The sequence below is a fragment of the Panicum virgatum genome, chromosome 7K, assembly GCF_016808335.1.
Source record: "Panicum virgatum strain AP13 chromosome 7K, P.virgatum_v5, whole genome shotgun sequence".
NCBI lineage: Eukaryota > Viridiplantae > Streptophyta > Magnoliopsida > Poales > Poaceae > Panicum > Panicum virgatum.
In genome coordinates, this window is record NC_053142.1 from 34,482,508 (window position 1) to 34,499,703 (window position 17,196).

Here is a 17,196-nt window from a genome sequence, read left to right on the forward strand (position 1 = left end):
TTTTGGGTGTGAGACAAACCTGAGGGACACCACCTCGACTGTAGATATTTTAAATTTTGTCTTATATTCTTCTCACACTCTTTGCTGCAATCAATGTCTCTTTTGACCAGATTATCGTTAATCGGTCTTTCTGAAGCAAAACTTGGATATATAGGAGGATAATGAATATAATATGACTACATGTGCATCCTACTATAATCCAAAGGCATATAACAAGGATACCAGCAATACCATGGAGCAATCGGTCCATTAAATGAATTATCTTGGCTCAAACTCGATCGCTCTTGAGACGATGATGGCTTTGTATCCTTGACTTTATCTGGCCGCCCCTCTGCTTCTGGACGACTCCTTTCTTCTCATATTTGTCCAAGAGTTCTTTAAAACACGGCCTTTCTTTTTCTTTCTTGTTTCTGGAATTCTTACCAGAATTTCCAGAGCGACCGGTCAGACCGGTTTCCAGACCGGTAAGACCGGTCTTCTCAGACTCGGCTTTTTTTTCTGTTTCTGCCCCTCGAGCATTGAATTCTTCAATGAATCTTCTGGGGTCTCCTTCGCTGGAGCTTCCTGGTGAGATCTCGAAGGCTCATATCTCTCTTCACCAATAATTATATTTTTCTCTCTTGTTGATTCAGCTTGATTTGGCCGAATTAACATTTTAGGATTACTCAATTCAAGTATATGTGTATGTGCAGGGAAAGGATTTTGATCCACCTTCATTTGTGGAATAATTATTCGGCCTTCATTAACGACCGATTGAATTTGCCTTCGAAGCACATTGCAATCATTAGTCGCATGAGAGAAAGTATTATAGAATTTGCAATAAGCTCACCGCTTTAATTCTTCAAGCGGCGGTATGACATGCGACATCTTGATGTATCCAATCTTATATAATTCATCAAATATTCTCTCACATTTGGATACATCAAAAGTAAATCTTTCTTGCCGATCTTTGTGAACCGGCTTGAGAGAACCGCAAACACAAGGTTTATCATTAGAGGGCTAAACGAATTCAGCAGCATATACATCTTTACCTTCATCATTCGAACAATTGGAATCACACCCAAGCACATAAACAAGACGATTAGATTTTTCATTGGACTTTTGAGAGTCTCTAGCTTCTTTAGCTCGGCTTTCATTAGCCAGAGCCTTTTGTTGGACTTGACTAATATCTAGGAACTCTTGTCCCTCTAACTTTGTTTTATGAAAATCAAGTAAACCAGTAAAAACTAGATCAGCCAAATCTCTATCAAAAATTGTCAAATTATAACATCGGTTTCTAGTATCTCTAGATTTTCTAATATACTCAGAAACAGAAACACCTTCATGTATTTTTTGTTTAACCGATGAAAGATGTGACAAGCTCAATTCAGTTTTACCAGTAAAGAAATAATCATGGAATTTCTGCTCTAAATCAGCAAAAGTGAAAACTGAATTGGGTGGCAATGAAATAAACCAAGTAAATGCAGCACCCGATAGAGATAAAGGAAATAATCTCAATTTGTAAATATCATTAGTGCTAGCTTCACCACATTGTATAATAAATTGACCAATATGCTCCAATGTAGTTCTACTATCATCACCAGTGAATTTTACAAATTTAGAAATTTTAAACCCTTGAGGATATGCAACATAATCGTAATTCTCAGGGTATGGTCTTTGATAAGTTCGGCATTTGGCTTTATGTTCTATACCAAAGGTTTGCCGAAATATCTTCATCACCTCTTTTTTAATACTACCTGATCCAACATCATCGGCATTAGGCCGATTTGTGATCGGTGTACTACTAGGTTGAGCAAAGTTCGGCGGTGTAGAATGTCGCAACGAACTTGCTACCCCATATGGCATATTGGCATTAGGTAATGCATTATAATTAATTCGGCTATGCTAATTAGCTGAATTAGTCACAATAGCATTATTAGTTGGAATTGCCGAACCATGCATTGTCTTATCGATATTATATGTAGATGTATTATTACCGACAGACTTCATACCAAGATATATTTCAATTCGGCTAAAACGGTCATCAAACATATCATGCATATTTTGACCAATAAATTCCAACTTATTATTTACATGAGAAGCAACAACACTATCTATCATAATAGTTACTTCGGAATCAAGAGCAGACTGTTTATCCTCATCAAATTTTACCTCAAATTGTGAAATATCGAAGGCATCATCCGTCGTGACCTTCCCTTGTCGGTCGATGGAGAAGTGCGAGATGTACTGATTCATGGCTTCTTCTTCTAGCCTCTGGATCTCCTTCTCCTTCTCTTCTCTGATCTTCTTCTGGATGTCATCAAGAATCTTCTGATGCTCGGCCGGAAATTGTTGAACATTCGGCCTCCAGATATTGGCAGAATCAACTTCACTAGGTTTAGGAATACTGATCATGGCAACCGATTTATTTTTTCTTCCCCAGCGGTGTCGCCAAATATGTTGGCGCAGAACTAGGGCCAACACAGCGAGCGACGGCACAACGCAGCGCCGATGCTCAGACCGGTCGGGTATACCGGTCAGACCAGTTGTCGCCGGGCAGGCCGGTGGCGAAACCAACGAACGTCGCCCGGTAAGGACCCGTCGGAGCAGGCGCACGCAGGGTTGTTCTAGGGTCGGCAGGCCACCTAGAACACCCTCAATCGACGTAGAGACGAAGAAGGAACAACAGATAGTAGATGGAAAAAAGCTAGGGCAAAAAAAAGTAAAAAGATAAAAAGTTTTGTATTTGATCGATTGGATGTCCTAATCGGTCGTGACCCTTTATATTTATAGGGTGGGGTGGACTTATCCCGCAAGAAATCATATTACAAGATCTAAATCTATTAAAAACCCTAGTTGTACTCGGATTCCACTTGGACCGGTCAGATCGGTCGGACGTGCCAGGCTGGCTACAGACGCTTCGACTGGTCAGACCGCTTGAGCGCACCGGTCAGACCGGTCAGCACATGTTACTGCTAATTTTGGTATTCAACAAAAGAAAAAAGGAAAAGGAAATCGGTCCGTTTGTGTTCATTTTATAGAATGGCGCAGTGAAGTCGACGCCCTTTGAGCTTGGTGTGCTTGATTGTTTGTTTTGTTAAGAGCCGGCTCATTTGTTCTCCAAGCGATCCTAAGAATACAGCTCCCCGTGGATCTGTCTGCCGTTACCTTCCTGACAGCTTCCTTTCGGCTGTACTGCATACCACTTGAGCAGGCCAAATGGCCAAGCACAATCATACAACCAAAATGTACGGAAATGTTAGGAAGAGCGACTGATGCCATCTAAGCAAGGAGGCAAGTGGAGATACCAAGCTTAATATCAGATAGTGTAAAATTGCCAGCCTTCCTGCAGGTTAGCAGATAGGCTGCTGGTAGTAGCATACGGTATGCAAAAATAAACATGCCATTCCTAATATTTTTCTTGGTCTACAGACCTACCCCCAGCTGTCGATACGATTACTTATGCCATATGGGCAGTTGGAGCGGCCGACAACAAATACGGCACCAGCCTGAAGCCGTCAGGAGGTTGTACTTGATGACAACTACTACAATCACCAAAGGTATAGGAGTAACATCTATTTTTCCCCCCTGAGAGGATAACCTCTATGGGCGACTATGATATGTTTTGTTGCTTGCAAGAGCTCTATTTACACTGGTGGATCCGTATAAGCTCACAAGAAAAAAGACTTTTGTTGTTTGCATAAGCGGAGGCAAAAATCTTACTATTACTAATTGGAGGTTTCTTTTGAAGCCTCCAGGTGAAGTCATCTAAGATCCTAGGTGGACAGTCTAAAAAATAGAGAAATTTTACAAATTAAATCAGAAACATCCGGACATCAATTTGGCAATTTTAGTCATAATAGCTATTGGATCTGTTATCGTTTTTAATAAATTACTCATCTTTGCCATTACAAAATAGACTAGTGTAACCTCCTAAACATGTATCTAAATTACCCACCTCTACCATTATAACGAAATAATCTAAAATAACCCCCCTAATCTTCATGTAAATTACCCCCTTATGCCATTATAAAATAATATCAAATAACCCCACAAATTCTCATATATATCATCCAATGATATCATAATAAAAAGTTAATCCCAAATCTGAATCAAAATTATGTTATTATAATAAAATCTTAAAGCGTATTAATATAAAATTCTAAATTACTATTCCTATCATTATTAATATATTATTTATATTATTATTTATTTAAACATACTAACCATAAGGTGTTTGTCACCATATATTCATGGACAAAATAAGCGATAAGAATACCAATTTTCATGTTGTTCATATAGCTCAAACAAAGTGTTTAATTAAACATGTATCAATATATATGGAGGTGTGATGCAAAATGAAAAAAAAATTGTTAGTAACTAAATCGAACACATTTATTACAATTATATAATAATAAATATGTATCTTTGCAGTACTAGATTAGAATATTTAATTGGTTAAAGAGTGTGAGATAGATAATTATTAGATATCTCTGACTAGTCCACGCGGAAGCATGGATTAATTGACTAGTATACTTTAATCCTGATCGATGGATGCGCCCGACTCGAGCATTGCATCTAGCCAAATATCATTATAAGAATTGTGATATCTGTCAATACATTTAACCAAACATTTTTTTACGGTCCCTGCGTCCCCATCCTCAGCGATCTCCGTTATGGCGTTATCCATATGCATGCCTTCGCCATCTCTGCTCTTTTTTTTTCTTCTGCTCGGGCGATATCCTTGCCTCTCGGTGGCCCATTTGTTCGATATCAGCCCAGTGGTGCGTTACACAAGCAAAAAAAAAAAGGAACAGGGCACCACTCTCTGGGTTGGGCTTTGATTTGCGTTATTCGTCACTAAAAATCTTAGGAGGCCGGCCCGGAGGTCTTCTTTCTCATCCTGGCTACACTCTGGGCCCTCATTGGGCTCTTCAATCACACGTTCACACGGCCTCGTTCCGTGACAAAACACGCCTCCCTGTACGTACAAGGAATCTCCACCGTACACGGCGTCCTCCAATATTAGCCCCCCATACTAATCGGACACACTAATCTATTATCCCCGTCCTCCAGGTCTCAGCCAATGAGAGGGCGAGTTTCACCGGCCACGATCCGTGCCGCAGCGAAACCGCCAGTGCAGGCCGTCCGATCGCGCGGAGCCAAGCACAAAAGCGCCCGATCCCTGTCGTCCGTTTTAACCATGGCCAATGCCCGCTCCCATATATAATCCCCCACCCAACCGCAGCCTCTAATAGCCGGTTCTTAATCTCAGGTTGGGGGGAAAAAAAGCCTCGCAAACCACAACTCTCCGCTGATTTGGGAGGCGCTCGAGGTAATCATGCTCTCTCGATCCCGTATTTCGAATTTTCGATTCATGTGGTGGACGACTCGCTCGTGGTCTCGCGCTGATTTGATTTCTCTCCCTGCGGCGCTCGCTTCGGTGATTAGAAAAGGGCGGGGCCGCCGCGAATTCGAATGTCCAGCGCGATTAGGGTTTCGCGATTAGGATTGTTTCGAGGGATTTCTGGATCGCTCGTGCTGATTTGTTTACCTGCGGTCACCTGTGCTAATTTAGTGGTGGATTATTCTGTTAGCAAGCAATTACCGATCTATGTAGCTGGGAATCGCATTGTTTCGTAATCGGCTTAGGCATCAAATAGTTCGCTGCAAGTATTAAATTCGATGTACTTGTAGGATTACCAATAGTTGAATAATTTCCGTGCATTCAACATTAGTTTATATATATATGTTCCTCATTTAAAGAAATTCTGGAGATTCGGCTGATTACCTTCTGCCGATGATCAAAGATGTGGCTTAGCTGAAACAGTCATGTCATGCGTGAACTTTGGATTGAGAGAATGATATCGATGTGTGATTTTGATTGTTTTGTTGAATATGATTAACTACTCATCTATCATTAGATGATGCAGCAATGCTTCTACTAATGTTGGGTACACTTAAACTAGTGTTGGAACTGTAATTGTAATGTGATTTGAACAACTGTTTAGGCTGATGCACTCTGTTAGTTATTTTCCTGGATCCCTGGTGTGGCTCCAAGCCCCCAATTAGGATATTAAGAAGATCCAGCTGTTTATTAATGATCATATGTTGCAGTGAAGACCTGAAGATGGTTAGGTTTTAGTATTTGTGATAATGTGTAGCAGTCTGGCTACATTGTCCGTCTAATTTGATTGAAATTTTTCTGCCTGTCATGATTTTACTTGGAGATAATTATATTTTGTGGTATTGGGCCATTAGCCGTTTATTATTCATAGTTGTAAAAGGAATGATCATGTTTAGATATGGAATATAGATTATAATCGTATCAGCATTTTCTGAATAATTTTATGGTTCTATGGGATTTAACCTTCTGGAATACTGAATTTACTGATTTGTCAGGAACAATCTAAAGTTTTGCCTGACTATTTACTGATTACAATTTTTTCAGTTTTCAGGTAAACAAGACCATTGGGACACATGGCTCGTACTAAGCAAACCGCTCGCAAGTCCACTGGAGGCAAGGCTCCTAGGAAGCAACTAGCCACCAAGGTTTGTATATTTATTCTTGTGCCTTTTTTTTGTTACTGTCTTCAACTGTGCTGCCCAATGACTTTACTTTATCATTGATATGGGAACAAACATCTCTGGCTACTTTGTTTTAGGGTGAAAAAGTTATCTGTTGTCTAATTATAGACGACATCTGACTTCAACGCATAGGCTCAATTAGTTTTATTTGCAGAATGGTTATTTACTATGTGACTTTGTTCTTTGACAGGCTGCCCGTAAGTCTGCGCCCACAACTGGGGGAGTGAAGAAGCCTCACCGTTACCGCCCTGGGACTGTTGCTCTTCGGTGTGTGAAATACTTAAATGTTATTCATTAGACTTGCTATTGTGCTTACTGAAATGATTCTCTACTAAATTGGCAAATTCTAAACTTATGCCTGATTGTACAGTGAAATCCGCAAGTACCAGAAGAGCACTGACCTGCTCATAAGGAAGCTTCCATTCCAGAGGCTTGTTAGGGAGATTGCCCAGGATTTCAAGGTGAGATTTGTATTCATACTGTTGTATTGTGATCAGTCATGTGATGCCACAGTTCTAAAGTAGTGAAGTATAACTAGAAACTTTTCTTGACCTCTTGCTGTGTATTTGTGCAGACTGATCTGCGTTTCCAGAGCCATGCGGTGCTTGCCCTGCAGGAGGCTGCGGAAGCATACCTGGTGGGTCTGTTCGAGGACACCAACCTGTGCGCCATCCACGCCAAGCGTGTGACGATCATGCCTAAGGACATTCAGCTGGCTAGGAGGATTCGCGGCGAGAGGGCTTAGTTTCACTGCTCTGGTGTGCATCTGTTCGATGCAACTGCTTTTGCGATGTTGGTGCTTTAACTTCTGTCAGTGTTTTGAACTCTGAATAGTTATAGTGTTCGTTCGTGGTGCTAGGTTAGGTGCTGCTGCAATCTTATTATGTTTTAGAGTTTAATCGCTTGGTACCGAATACATCTTGTAAGTGCTGGTTTCATCCATCCACCTGATGGGTGTGGTTTCTATCTGAATTCTGAACCTTGAACTGGTATGTTAAGCAAGTTGTTAACTTGGTTCAATAGTGTCAAGCTCTGGTTGCATTATGTTGTGCAGAGGTTTTTGAGTTTCTGCATATTGTGGCCTGCCGTGGTGTCAATGTGCCCCTTCTCTGGACGGCATTGAAATGGACAGTCATGACCAACCATGCAAAGCTGGCTTGTACATGCCTCCATAGATCAGGCCATTGCATTGTCCTCATGTGAAGCTTGTAGCTGGGCGGCAGCCCATAAACGACAGGATTGGCGACCGGCAGGAAGCATCGCGGGGAGCAACACGGGAAGGCTGCCGTCGCGTTTAAAAAGACCCGAAAGCAGCGTCCTTTTTGGCACGCGCCACGACCAAAGCATTTTACCCATACGACCGTGCTGACCGGCGGCCGGTCTTCCATTCCGTTTGCTTCTGCATGCCGGACCAACCCACCAGGCCAGTGAGTCTAAAAAAACAAAAACAAAAAAAAGAACCCCACCAGGCCAGTGGCCACCACCATTCTCCGGCCATAGCTGACTGACCATTTCCTCTCTATCCATCGTTCCCGAGTACTGAGTTCCAGACCGGCTGGGTTGGGGTGGACCGCTCACTTCCTTGCTCTGACCTGAGCCATCAAGCAGTTGCTCCCCGGCCTTCTGTGTTCAGCCCTCTTCTGGCCTTCCGAGACCAGAAGCTGCACCACCGGGCACCGGCTGTCATCCTGGGGGACAAGTTCCCGCCAGCCCAGATATTCAAGCTCATTGCGCGTTTTCTATGATTAGGTCAGACCTGTGACTAGGGTTGAAAACAAAAACGAAAATTTTCGATTACCGGGAACCGTTTTCGAGGTTTTACTGAGATTCTGGTGTAGATGAAAACAAAAACAGCTACAGAAAATACAGAAACAAAAATGGTATTTTTATCCGAAACTGAAAGCGAAAATGATTTCAGCCTCTACCGACCGTTTTCGAAAATTACCGTATTTATGCGGTAATTTACCGTCGGTATTACCGTATTTTAGGGATCCTACTGTATTTGAAGCCCAGCCCAACACATATTTTCTCGGCCCAATAGCTCGCGGGCTTCCCTGCTGGCCCAGCCTTTCAGGTTAACCCTAGCCTCAAAATCCCCCACTCCCCATTCCCTGACCCAGTGAGGCAGTGACCCAGTGAGACAGTGACCCCTGTGAGGTTGGTTCTTCTCATTCCATTATTGGCTATTGGTTTTGTACTTTGGTATGATAATATGAGTACTAATATATTTTTATATTTGTAGGATGAATTTTCAGAACTAGTCAATGATGATTATGTGGCAGCCTGAGGTTCAGCTGTAGGCATAGGCAGTCTGCGGCCCTGTACTAGTACTATTCTTAATGGCATGCTAGTATATGTTTAAGTCTCTATTTGAATTTGGTTAATGATCATGTATGACTATGTCACGTATGTTGTGCACAACTTTGTGCCATACTATCGTGCATGCTACTATATGTCAGTTATCACGGATTGGTTCGATATTTAGATTAATATCTTAATCGAATCTTCAATACTTGCATATGAGATGTGTCAAGTCATATTGTTAATGTTATGCTCTATTGTTTGATATGTTTATCGTTTTTTAAATATCGTTTTGATGGGTTTCGACCGTTATCAATGTGTTCTCGACCGTATATTTCCGTTTTCGAAATTACCAGAATACCGGCGCCGTTTTCGTTTCCGAAAATATCGTACCGCTTTCGTTTCCGATAAAAAAATGTGAAAGTAAAAGTGGTGGAGTTTTTCATCGACCGTTTTCAACCCTGCCTGTGACTTTTGTTGCTGACCCATTTCTAGTTTCGACCATGAATTGTACACTCAATCTCTTTGTTCGACTTGCCTGCTTCAACTTATTCTAGCTTATTCTCTCTCACAGAACATTAATAGATCAAGCGAAACCAGCCAACTTTTTACCTGCTTTTTATCATTCTCAGGGATATGGACGGCACCACGAACATCCCAAGCATTACAAGGGGTGGTAAAGAGTCTCAAATTTTAGACCCTGTTTGGTTCCCTAGCACAAGTTGTGCTAGGGAACTTTGACCGATAATTACTAGTATTAAATGAAGGCGGTTTGCAAAACTAACTTCACAACCCCTGCGCTATTTCGCGAGACAAATCTAACGATGTCTTTGACAGCATGATTAGAAGATGATTACTGTAGCATTACTGTAGCTAATCATGGATTAATTATTACCATTAGATTCGTCGCGAAAAATTACACCCATCCATGAAAAGGTTTTGCAAATAAACTTTATTTAGTGGCTCATGCATGCAAGAAACCTTTCGTAGCACAAATCGTGCTAGCCAACCAAACAATGCCTTAGTCTAGATAATCTAAGACCTGGACCTTAACGAAAATGAGTTCTTATCTTAGACAATATTGAGCTTAAAATATATAAAAATCAAGTTGGATTGTGAAAAAACCATTAGGGCTATGATCCGTCACCCCACGAGCGCATCTTGACTTCCTGACCTCTCTGTATGCCTTGGCTCGGAGCCCGTTGGTCAGCACCCTGTTCAGTTCAAACTAGATCAAAATTGTTATCGTATATTCGGTCGGTCACGCACTGCTAACGGCCAGCCGGCCTACTCGATCGAGGGCTCAACAGGAGGCGTGCTCAGGTAAACTAGAACAAAAATAAAACTGGCACCCATGGGAGCCTTCAGCATGGTGCCTTCAGCATGTATCAACAAGATTTGCTCCTAGGCGAGCTCACTGCCTTTTAAATCGCTTGGGAACGACGTATCCGGCGATTTTCAAGAAACGACGTAAAGGTGTTCGGTACAATGCCAGGCAGTGGGAGCATCGCGTATTCCCCCACAGTTTTTATTTCCCCTGCATTCTTGAGTCATGATTCATGGTGCCCATTGACTGGAAGTGCTTTTCTTGTAAGGCTTTCAGTCTCGCCAGGCCTCGACGACTAGCTGAAAGTACAATCGATTCTATAGGGAACGGGGCACAGGATCATGAGCGACGCAGTGTGCATGCTTGCTTTCAAGTCTTCCTCGTTGCAGCATCCTTTTAATTTGTTGGAGAATGAATAGCCAGAAGTGAGTTCAACCGTGCAACTTTGTTTACGATTACAGGCGCCGATCACCTGCCGACAGCCGATCGGCCGAATTCTCGATGGATCATTGAGTAGAAGCCGTCACCGAAAGTGGCTCATCTTTACTTGTTGCTGCAGCACTGATCAGGGGCACAAAGCTTAACTCACTCGGTTTACGTCAGGAGCCATGCGCCGTGATTTGAGCTCGATCACCGTTCGAGCAGAAGCGAGCGACGACGCCTTCTCGCAGCTGTGGAAACGATCCAGAAAAGATACCTTTTCTGGATGAAACGCTAAGAAAACCCTGGTGGCCTGTGAGTTTGCCTGATCCGACGAAGCATGGAGCAAGACTAAAGGGCCTGCTGCTCTCTTTTCTGCCTGCTCAATAGTGATGTTGATAGGCAGATGGGTTTTGAAAAAAAAAAAACCAAACAATCCACAATGTTAGCAACAGGTTATCCCGGTCCATTCCGTTTCGAACCTTTTATTTGTGTGTGTATATAGTTCAACCAAAATTTGCATGGCGTTTTCACTGAAATAGACGATGGGTCAAATTTTGTTTGGATCCATGAAAGTCGGCTGAAATTAGAGGTTGCTTTCTGTACTGAAAGGACTGCTGACGAAGATTCAAAGCATGCCACTTCAGAAATTCATATTGCTAGATTCCAAAAGGAATACCATAGATCATGTGATGTGAGTAGTTCAACGTCGAGAGTAGTTCCGAAAGTTATAATATTACCATACCACTCAACTGAGAAAATTCAGGGAGAACGCTGGATATGAAACCGTCGTTAGGGTTTAGGCACAATATTATGTCCTAATTAAACAAATGGCGGCCTTCGGCAAAACTTGACTCGCCTGTTCCTTCGTGGTTCTAGAAACGAAAGTGTCAAAAAAGTTAGCACTGAAAGTCCAAAACGTAAGCGCATCCAAAGTCGCGACTTCTTCCTATTCTTGTTACATCACCTTCAGACTCGACCTTTTTCAATCATTGCGTCAGCCATTGAGCCATATGACTATAAACTTCTTTTTTTTTACTTTCAGCAGAAAAAAATTGAAGATGCCAGCGGTTTTGGAAGCCATTGAAATTTCAGCAGAAAAGGCACGGAATCTGTTCAAATAATCTTTCATTTCTCGTGTATTCAGACGAACAGAACAGAGCTACAATCATTAGGTTGAAAAAATTTCAGAGTGTGTGTACTGGCGCCAAATTCGGCTTGTAGAAGCTTTTCCTCCTGAACAAATCACCGAACTTGCGGAATATCGGCCTCTTCTTCTTGTGCTTCATGGAATCCTCCATGTCAGCGTAGTGGCTCTCGTCGATGTGATCGAACTCGTCGTCGAAGTCTTCCATGGCCGCGTCGGCCGCGGACTTGAGGTCGGCAATGTTGCTCAGCGACGCGAACACCCGTTCCTTGGGGTTCAGGCTCCCCATCCTCGCCGACTGCGAGAAGCCGCCCTTCAGCTTGCCCGGCTTCCTGGGCTTGTCCGCCATCCACCGCTGCGACGCCGACTGCGGCGTCCCGTTCTCGCTGCCGTTCGGCAGGCGCTGATCGAAGCCGTGGTCCGGCGCGGGGGCGGTCTTGGCGGACGCCGGCGTGCTGCACGCCGTGGTCGTCGTCGCGGCGAGGAGGCTGTTGAGCTCCTTGAGGCTGCCCTGCGCGGCGGCCTCGCTGACCTTGACGCACTCGTACTCCTGGCGGAGGCTCTGCAGCGCGGCGTCCTTGTCGGCGACGGCGTCGTTGAGGCGCGCGTTCTCGGCCCTGGCGAGCTCGAGCGAGTCCTTGACGACGTTGGCCTCGGCGACGGCCTGCTTGAGGATGTCCCGCAGGCGCGCGTTCTCGTCGCGGATGACGCGCTGCGACTCGACGAGCTTGGTGTTGTCCTGGCGCGCGCGGTTGACCTCCTCCTCGGAGGCGCGCACGCAGTCGAGCAGGACGCGCTCCTTGTCGGCCCACGCGGCGGCGCACTCGTCGGCCTCGAGCCTGCACCGGTCGTGCTCGGCGGACACGGCGCGCAGCCGGGCCTCGGCGGCGGCCAGCGCCCCGCGCAGCCGCTCGGCCTCGGCGCCGGCGGCCTCCAGCTCGGCCTGCGCCTCGGAGAGCCAGACCTTGACCTGCTTGGCCTCCATGGTGACGTCGGCGAGCGCGACGGAGAGGTCGTCCGCGGCCTTGCGGCTGCGCTCCTCGCCCTGCATCGCCGCCCGGAGCTCGCCGCGCAGGACCCTGATCTCCTCGTCCGCGCCGCCGAACATGAGGTCCTTGACGCTCCGCTGCTCGGCGCCGCCGCGCCGGGCCGCCGCCTCGAGGCCCTTGTTGGCCTGCCGCAGCGCGGCGATCTCCAGCTTGGCCTCCTCGAGCGAGATCTTGGCCTGCTCCAGCTGCTTGGTCTGGTATATCAGCGACTCGAGCATCTTGCGCTCCGACTCCTTGGACTTGTCCACCTCCCGCTCCAGCAGCTGCGCCTTCTCCGCGGCGCCCCTGGCCCCGCTCTCGCCCTCCCTCCTGGTCTCCTCGAGCTCACGCAGCGCCCGCGCCTTCTCCTCGCGCTCCCTCCGGAGCTCCTCCTCCAGCTGCGCCACCCGCTGCTGCTGCTGCTGCATCGCGCCCGCGCCGCCGACGCCGCGCCGCCTCTGCCCAACAGCAAACCAATGCAAGAGCCGCCGTTAGAAACAGCAACCTACCAATCACCTGCCCCTCCTGATCAGCGATCGCGCCATTCCAAATTCCCAAAGCCGTCAGCTTTGGGCGTAACGTGAGAAATCGAGGAAAAGGCCGGTGCACTCTATACCTCCGGGGACGGGGACGCCTTGGAGGGGCCGCCGGCGGACGAGCGGCTGCGGTGGAGACGAGGGGACGACGGCTGCCTGTGCTGCTCCCTGGAGGAGGCGGACGAAGAAGCCGTGGCGGCCCTGAGCCCGGCCTCGAAGGAGCCGGATCTGCGCGGCGAATCCCAGCTCATCAGAAACCGAATCGCGTCCCGGGCTAAATAGTCAAACAATAAAAGAAAGAAGGCGCCACGCCGCACGCCGCGAGCGGGAATGGAACAGGGGTAGGGAGGGAGAGGGATCCCCGAGCCGAGCCGGGAAAGAAGGATCTGCTATAGCGAGCGAGGGAAGGAAGGCGCGTGCGTGGGCGGGCGGGCGGGCAGCTGGGTCTCGAGTCTCACCCAGGTTCCCCTAACCGGTGGGAACCGGTCCGGTCCGGACCGGTTCCGGTTTGAGCCGGTACCAAACCGGCACAAATTCAAAATTTAAATTTAAATTCAAAAAAATGAAAAATTGCCAAAAAATTCTTAAAAATACTTCAAGGTGCGACAAATCTAATTGTGTCAGATTTTCTCAAAAAATCGTTCATTTAGTATAATTTGCAGGGATTTGAAGTAAAAAAAAAGCGTGCATACAAAAATATACAAATACAATGTAAAAGTAGTACAAAAGAGGATTGTAGGGTTTATTTATACTAAAATATGTTATACAAATATTTATTTAATATACATTGCGGGCATTTGAATTTAAATAAAAAAATTGAATTTGACCAGTTATCAGTCAAACCGACCGGTTACCAGCTAAACCGGCCGGTATACCGGTCGGCGAACCGATTGAACTGGGAAGTTTAAATTCAAATTCGAATTTGATCGGTTCCGACCGATAACCGGCCAAATCGGACCGGTATACCGGAACCGGACTCCTCTGGTTTGGCCGGAGCGGTCGGGAAGGTAAATCCTGGTCTCACCTCGGCCTGGCGGACAGCATCTCGGGCACGCGGGGGAGTGATGGGGGCGGCGCGGACTCCGAGGCCCGGGAAAAGAAATCCGTGTGTCAGTCAGAGGGGATCGGAATAGAAGGAGGCGAGGCCCCGCGCAGCATGCCGCAATTAATACCACCGGGCCGCCGCCGACGCCGGGCGAGGAGGAGGAGGCATCTGGGAGGAAGAAGGAAACGGAGGAGGGGCGGGCGGGTCAGTGGGGTTCAGGTTCAGCGACGCCGCGGGAGTGGAGAGGGATTAATTAACGAACGGAGAGGGGGGGAGCCGGCTTTGGATTTGTTTACCTGTCCGGGCGCGCGTCGTCGCGCGCGAGGGCCGCAAATGGCGGGTCGTGGACTCATGGGCAGAAGGAGGCGAGCTGGCGAGGCGAGGCGAGGGCGCGGGAGGAGGGTCGCGTCGCGCTCGTGCGTTTGGATCCCAGCGCCGAGCCCGGGCGGCGTGCGGGAGGGGGTCAACGGCAACGGCCGGTGGGGTTTGGCTCGGTCCCTGCGTGGTGGGGGTTTTTTTGGCTGGCTGGTGTTTTCTCTGTTCGATCGGGCACCGCCACTGGCTTCGTGTGCATGGGCGTTCGCTTCGCCTGCCGGCTGCCGACCGGCGCGGTGGTGGTTCGGCGTCCTGCGCGCGCCGGGGACGGACGGGGACGACTCTTGTGTGGATTTGGTGGGGGCTGCGCGAAAACTTCCGTGGAAGCCGCGCCCCCGTTTTTCAGGTGTGGGGGTGATGGATGATGGATCGCGCCGCGGTGAAACCAGCCGGTAATGGGCGGCCGGCGGCGAGCTTGACTGTTGATCGTGGACCGGGGTAGGCGGGTCCAAGCTCTTCTCCAGTGGAATCGTTGGTAATAATGGAGTAAACACGGAGTGTTTCCACGACCCGGTGAATCGGTCAGCGGGATCTGATGGATGGTGATTCTGCTATCAACTTCGTAAATGAAGGCCCTGTTTCAGACAAAGGCGAGCGAGCTCCGATTGCCAGACCCGATTCGCGTTGAAATCGTGGAGTTCGAGGCCGGCCGGGCCGGACGGGGGCGACAGCCGACAGCAGCAAGCTCGGGGCGCGACCAGGAGTAAATGAGGCCAAGTCATTGCGCCTTTTTAGCCGTGGAAGGAAGAAGAACCATGTTGAGCTGCCCGGATGGTAAATCCTGGGAAGAAGAACCAACGGGCCGGTGGTCTCGTTAATGCAAAAGATAGTATCAACGCGAACCAAATCGAAACCGACATGTCGTAACGCCCGCAATTATAGGCCGATGATCGAGTGCCGGCTGGGTTTGGCAACACATGGCGCCGTTATCCTATATCTTTCCATTCAGACACTGGCATTGTTATTGGGCTTGGTCGGCTGTTGGTGCTCTGTTCGAGGAGGGTCACAACTACAGCTGCTCCACACACACACACCCCATGTCAGCGAGCTTGGAGCTAAAACCTGACGCAACGCACATGCTGTTACCGCGAGCCAGCGTAATCTCTTCTCGCCGTTACACACAAAATGGGCATTTCTGTAGTCGTCTTGCAACGGTTGTGTTCGATGATGTCGTGTTGACTTGAGAAAACAAAAGGGTACCCATGTGATTTCCTTGGACAAAGCTGCAATTGAATATTCTTTGCTCCCACTGTGAATGAAGTAAACGGAGACCGTCGATCTCTGTTTTGCTCATGATCACATGCCTCGTTGTGGTGAGGAAAACACAAGGCCACATTCTTTTTTTCACCGATGTTCATGCGACGTTCTTAAGCAACAGCAACATTTTTGCCAGATATGTCGCGCTCCTTCCTACTATGTATGCTAATTCCTCCGCGATCGCCGCATGACGACGGGTCGACGGCGACGGGACACCAGCGGCGGCGAGCACCGCCGCGCAATTTCCCTTCTCCGAGAAAGCGACCAACAGAGTCTGCACGCGAACGCCAGACGAGGACGAGCAGCATGTGGGTGCATCTTCCTTCGTGCGGAAGGAGAAGCATCACCAGTGCACGTCCAAGTGAGGAGCCGACCGCATGCTGGCTCATGCTTCCGGTTCGGCCAGGTGGTCACCAGTAACTGCTGGGATTGGACTGACATCCAACATCCAATAGAAGGAATCCAATTGAAATCCAACTAAATTGAGGCAGCCATCCATCCAATCCTAATAATTAGTGTCTAATATCCAATCTAGTCCAATCCAACTCCATTTAATCCAAATCCATCCAACACAATCCAAATCTCAAGCATGTCGAGCTGACTGCAAGAGTGGGAGGCACAGCGAGCCATATAGGCTCAAACAAGAAGCCGCAAAAGCATCCTGATGAATGTGCCTCAAGGCCCCTAGCTCGCTGCGAGCTCGCCGCCGCCCTCGGTTCATCACTATCTTGCGAGCACGCGATGCACTGGCATGCGGCGTCGCGGGGCAGGTTCGGGCGAGCGCGGCGAGGCAAGACGCGGAGAAGAGCTGAGGAGGTCGCCAGCCATCAGACGCGGCAAGCCCGCCAGCACGGTGTTGCGCGAGGTGCGGTGCTGACGCATTCCTCGAGCGCAGCATGCAGCGACACCAGCTGTGCGCCCAGGCGTAGGGGTAGTAGCGCACTGCAGCACGCCGATGATCTGATGGGGGGAAGTCCAATAAAGTTGGATTATCCAATTGATTTTGTCCAATAGGATCCAACGCTATTGGATTTTTAAGCAATGGATGTCCAAAATTCAACTAAATCTAAATCCAACTGAGACTAGTACTTAAATCCAATTGGACATTGGATTTGATCCAATCCAATCCCAGGAGTAACCATAGCCATAGAGAACTCCTCTCTACGGTCGATCATAAATTAGCTGCCCCCGCA

At 47.5% G+C, this 17,196-nt stretch overlaps 2 protein-coding genes across 4 annotated transcripts; one reads left to right on the forward strand and one right to left on the reverse strand.

Annotated features, from left to right (window-relative positions):
- The first annotated feature begins 5,167 nt into the window (after positions 1-5,167).
- Positions 5,168-7,608, forward strand: LOC120641183 (histone H3.3-like). 2 transcript variants are annotated; one of them, XM_039917182.1, is made up of 5 exons: positions 5,168-5,314; positions 6,431-6,531; positions 6,758-6,834; positions 6,938-7,028; positions 7,142-7,608. In XM_039917182.1, the coding sequence occupies exons 2-5, from the start codon at positions 6,460-6,462 to the stop codon at positions 7,310-7,312; spliced, it is 411 nt and encodes a 136-aa protein (XP_039773116.1). In that variant the 5' UTR covers positions 5,168-5,314; positions 6,431-6,459; the 3' UTR covers positions 7,313-7,608. The 2 variants fall into 2 exon arrangements, with proteins under 2 accessions (XP_039773116.1, XP_039773117.1); XM_039917183.1 differs by having other exon boundaries at positions 5,177-5,314; positions 6,438-6,531.
- Positions 7,609-11,728: 4,120 nt separating this feature from the next.
- Positions 11,729-14,594, reverse strand: LOC120641185 (plectin-like). Of its 2 annotated transcripts, XM_039917185.1 has the most exons (3): positions 14,351-14,594; positions 13,407-13,554; positions 11,729-13,248 (listed from the first exon to the last, which is right to left on the reverse strand). In XM_039917185.1, the coding sequence occupies exons 1-3, from the start codon at positions 14,368-14,370 to the stop codon at positions 11,803-11,805; spliced, it is 1,614 nt and encodes a 537-aa protein (XP_039773119.1). In that variant the 5' UTR covers positions 14,371-14,594; the 3' UTR covers positions 11,729-11,802. The 2 variants fall into 2 exon arrangements, with proteins under 2 accessions (XP_039773119.1, XP_039773118.1); XM_039917184.1 differs by lacking the exon at positions 14,351-14,594 and having other exon boundaries at positions 13,407-13,684.
- Positions 14,595-17,196: the final 2,602 nt, after the last annotated feature.

Excerpts from the sequence above, each read along its gene's own strand:
- LOC120641183 (XM_039917182.1), top strand. The coding sequence starts at position 6,460 with ATGGCTCGTACTAAGCAAACCGCTCGCAAGTCCACTGGAGGCAAGGCT. Across the intron at positions 6,532-6,757 it reads GGAAGCAACTAGCCACCAAG|GCTGCCCGTAAGTCTGCGCC; the intron begins GTTTGTATATTT and ends GTTCTTTGACAG. Across the intron at positions 7,029-7,141 it reads AGATTGCCCAGGATTTCAAG|ACTGATCTGCGTTTCCAGAG; the intron begins GTGAGATTTGTA and ends GTATTTGTGCAG.
- LOC120641185 (XM_039917184.1), bottom strand. The coding sequence starts at position 13,577 with ATGAGCTGGGATTCGCCGCGCAGATCCGGCTCCTTCGAGGCCGGGCTC. Across the intron at positions 13,249-13,406 it reads AGGCGTCCCCGTCCCCGGAG|AGGCGGCGCGGCGTCGGCGG; the intron begins GTATAGAGTGCA and ends GCTGTTGGGCAG.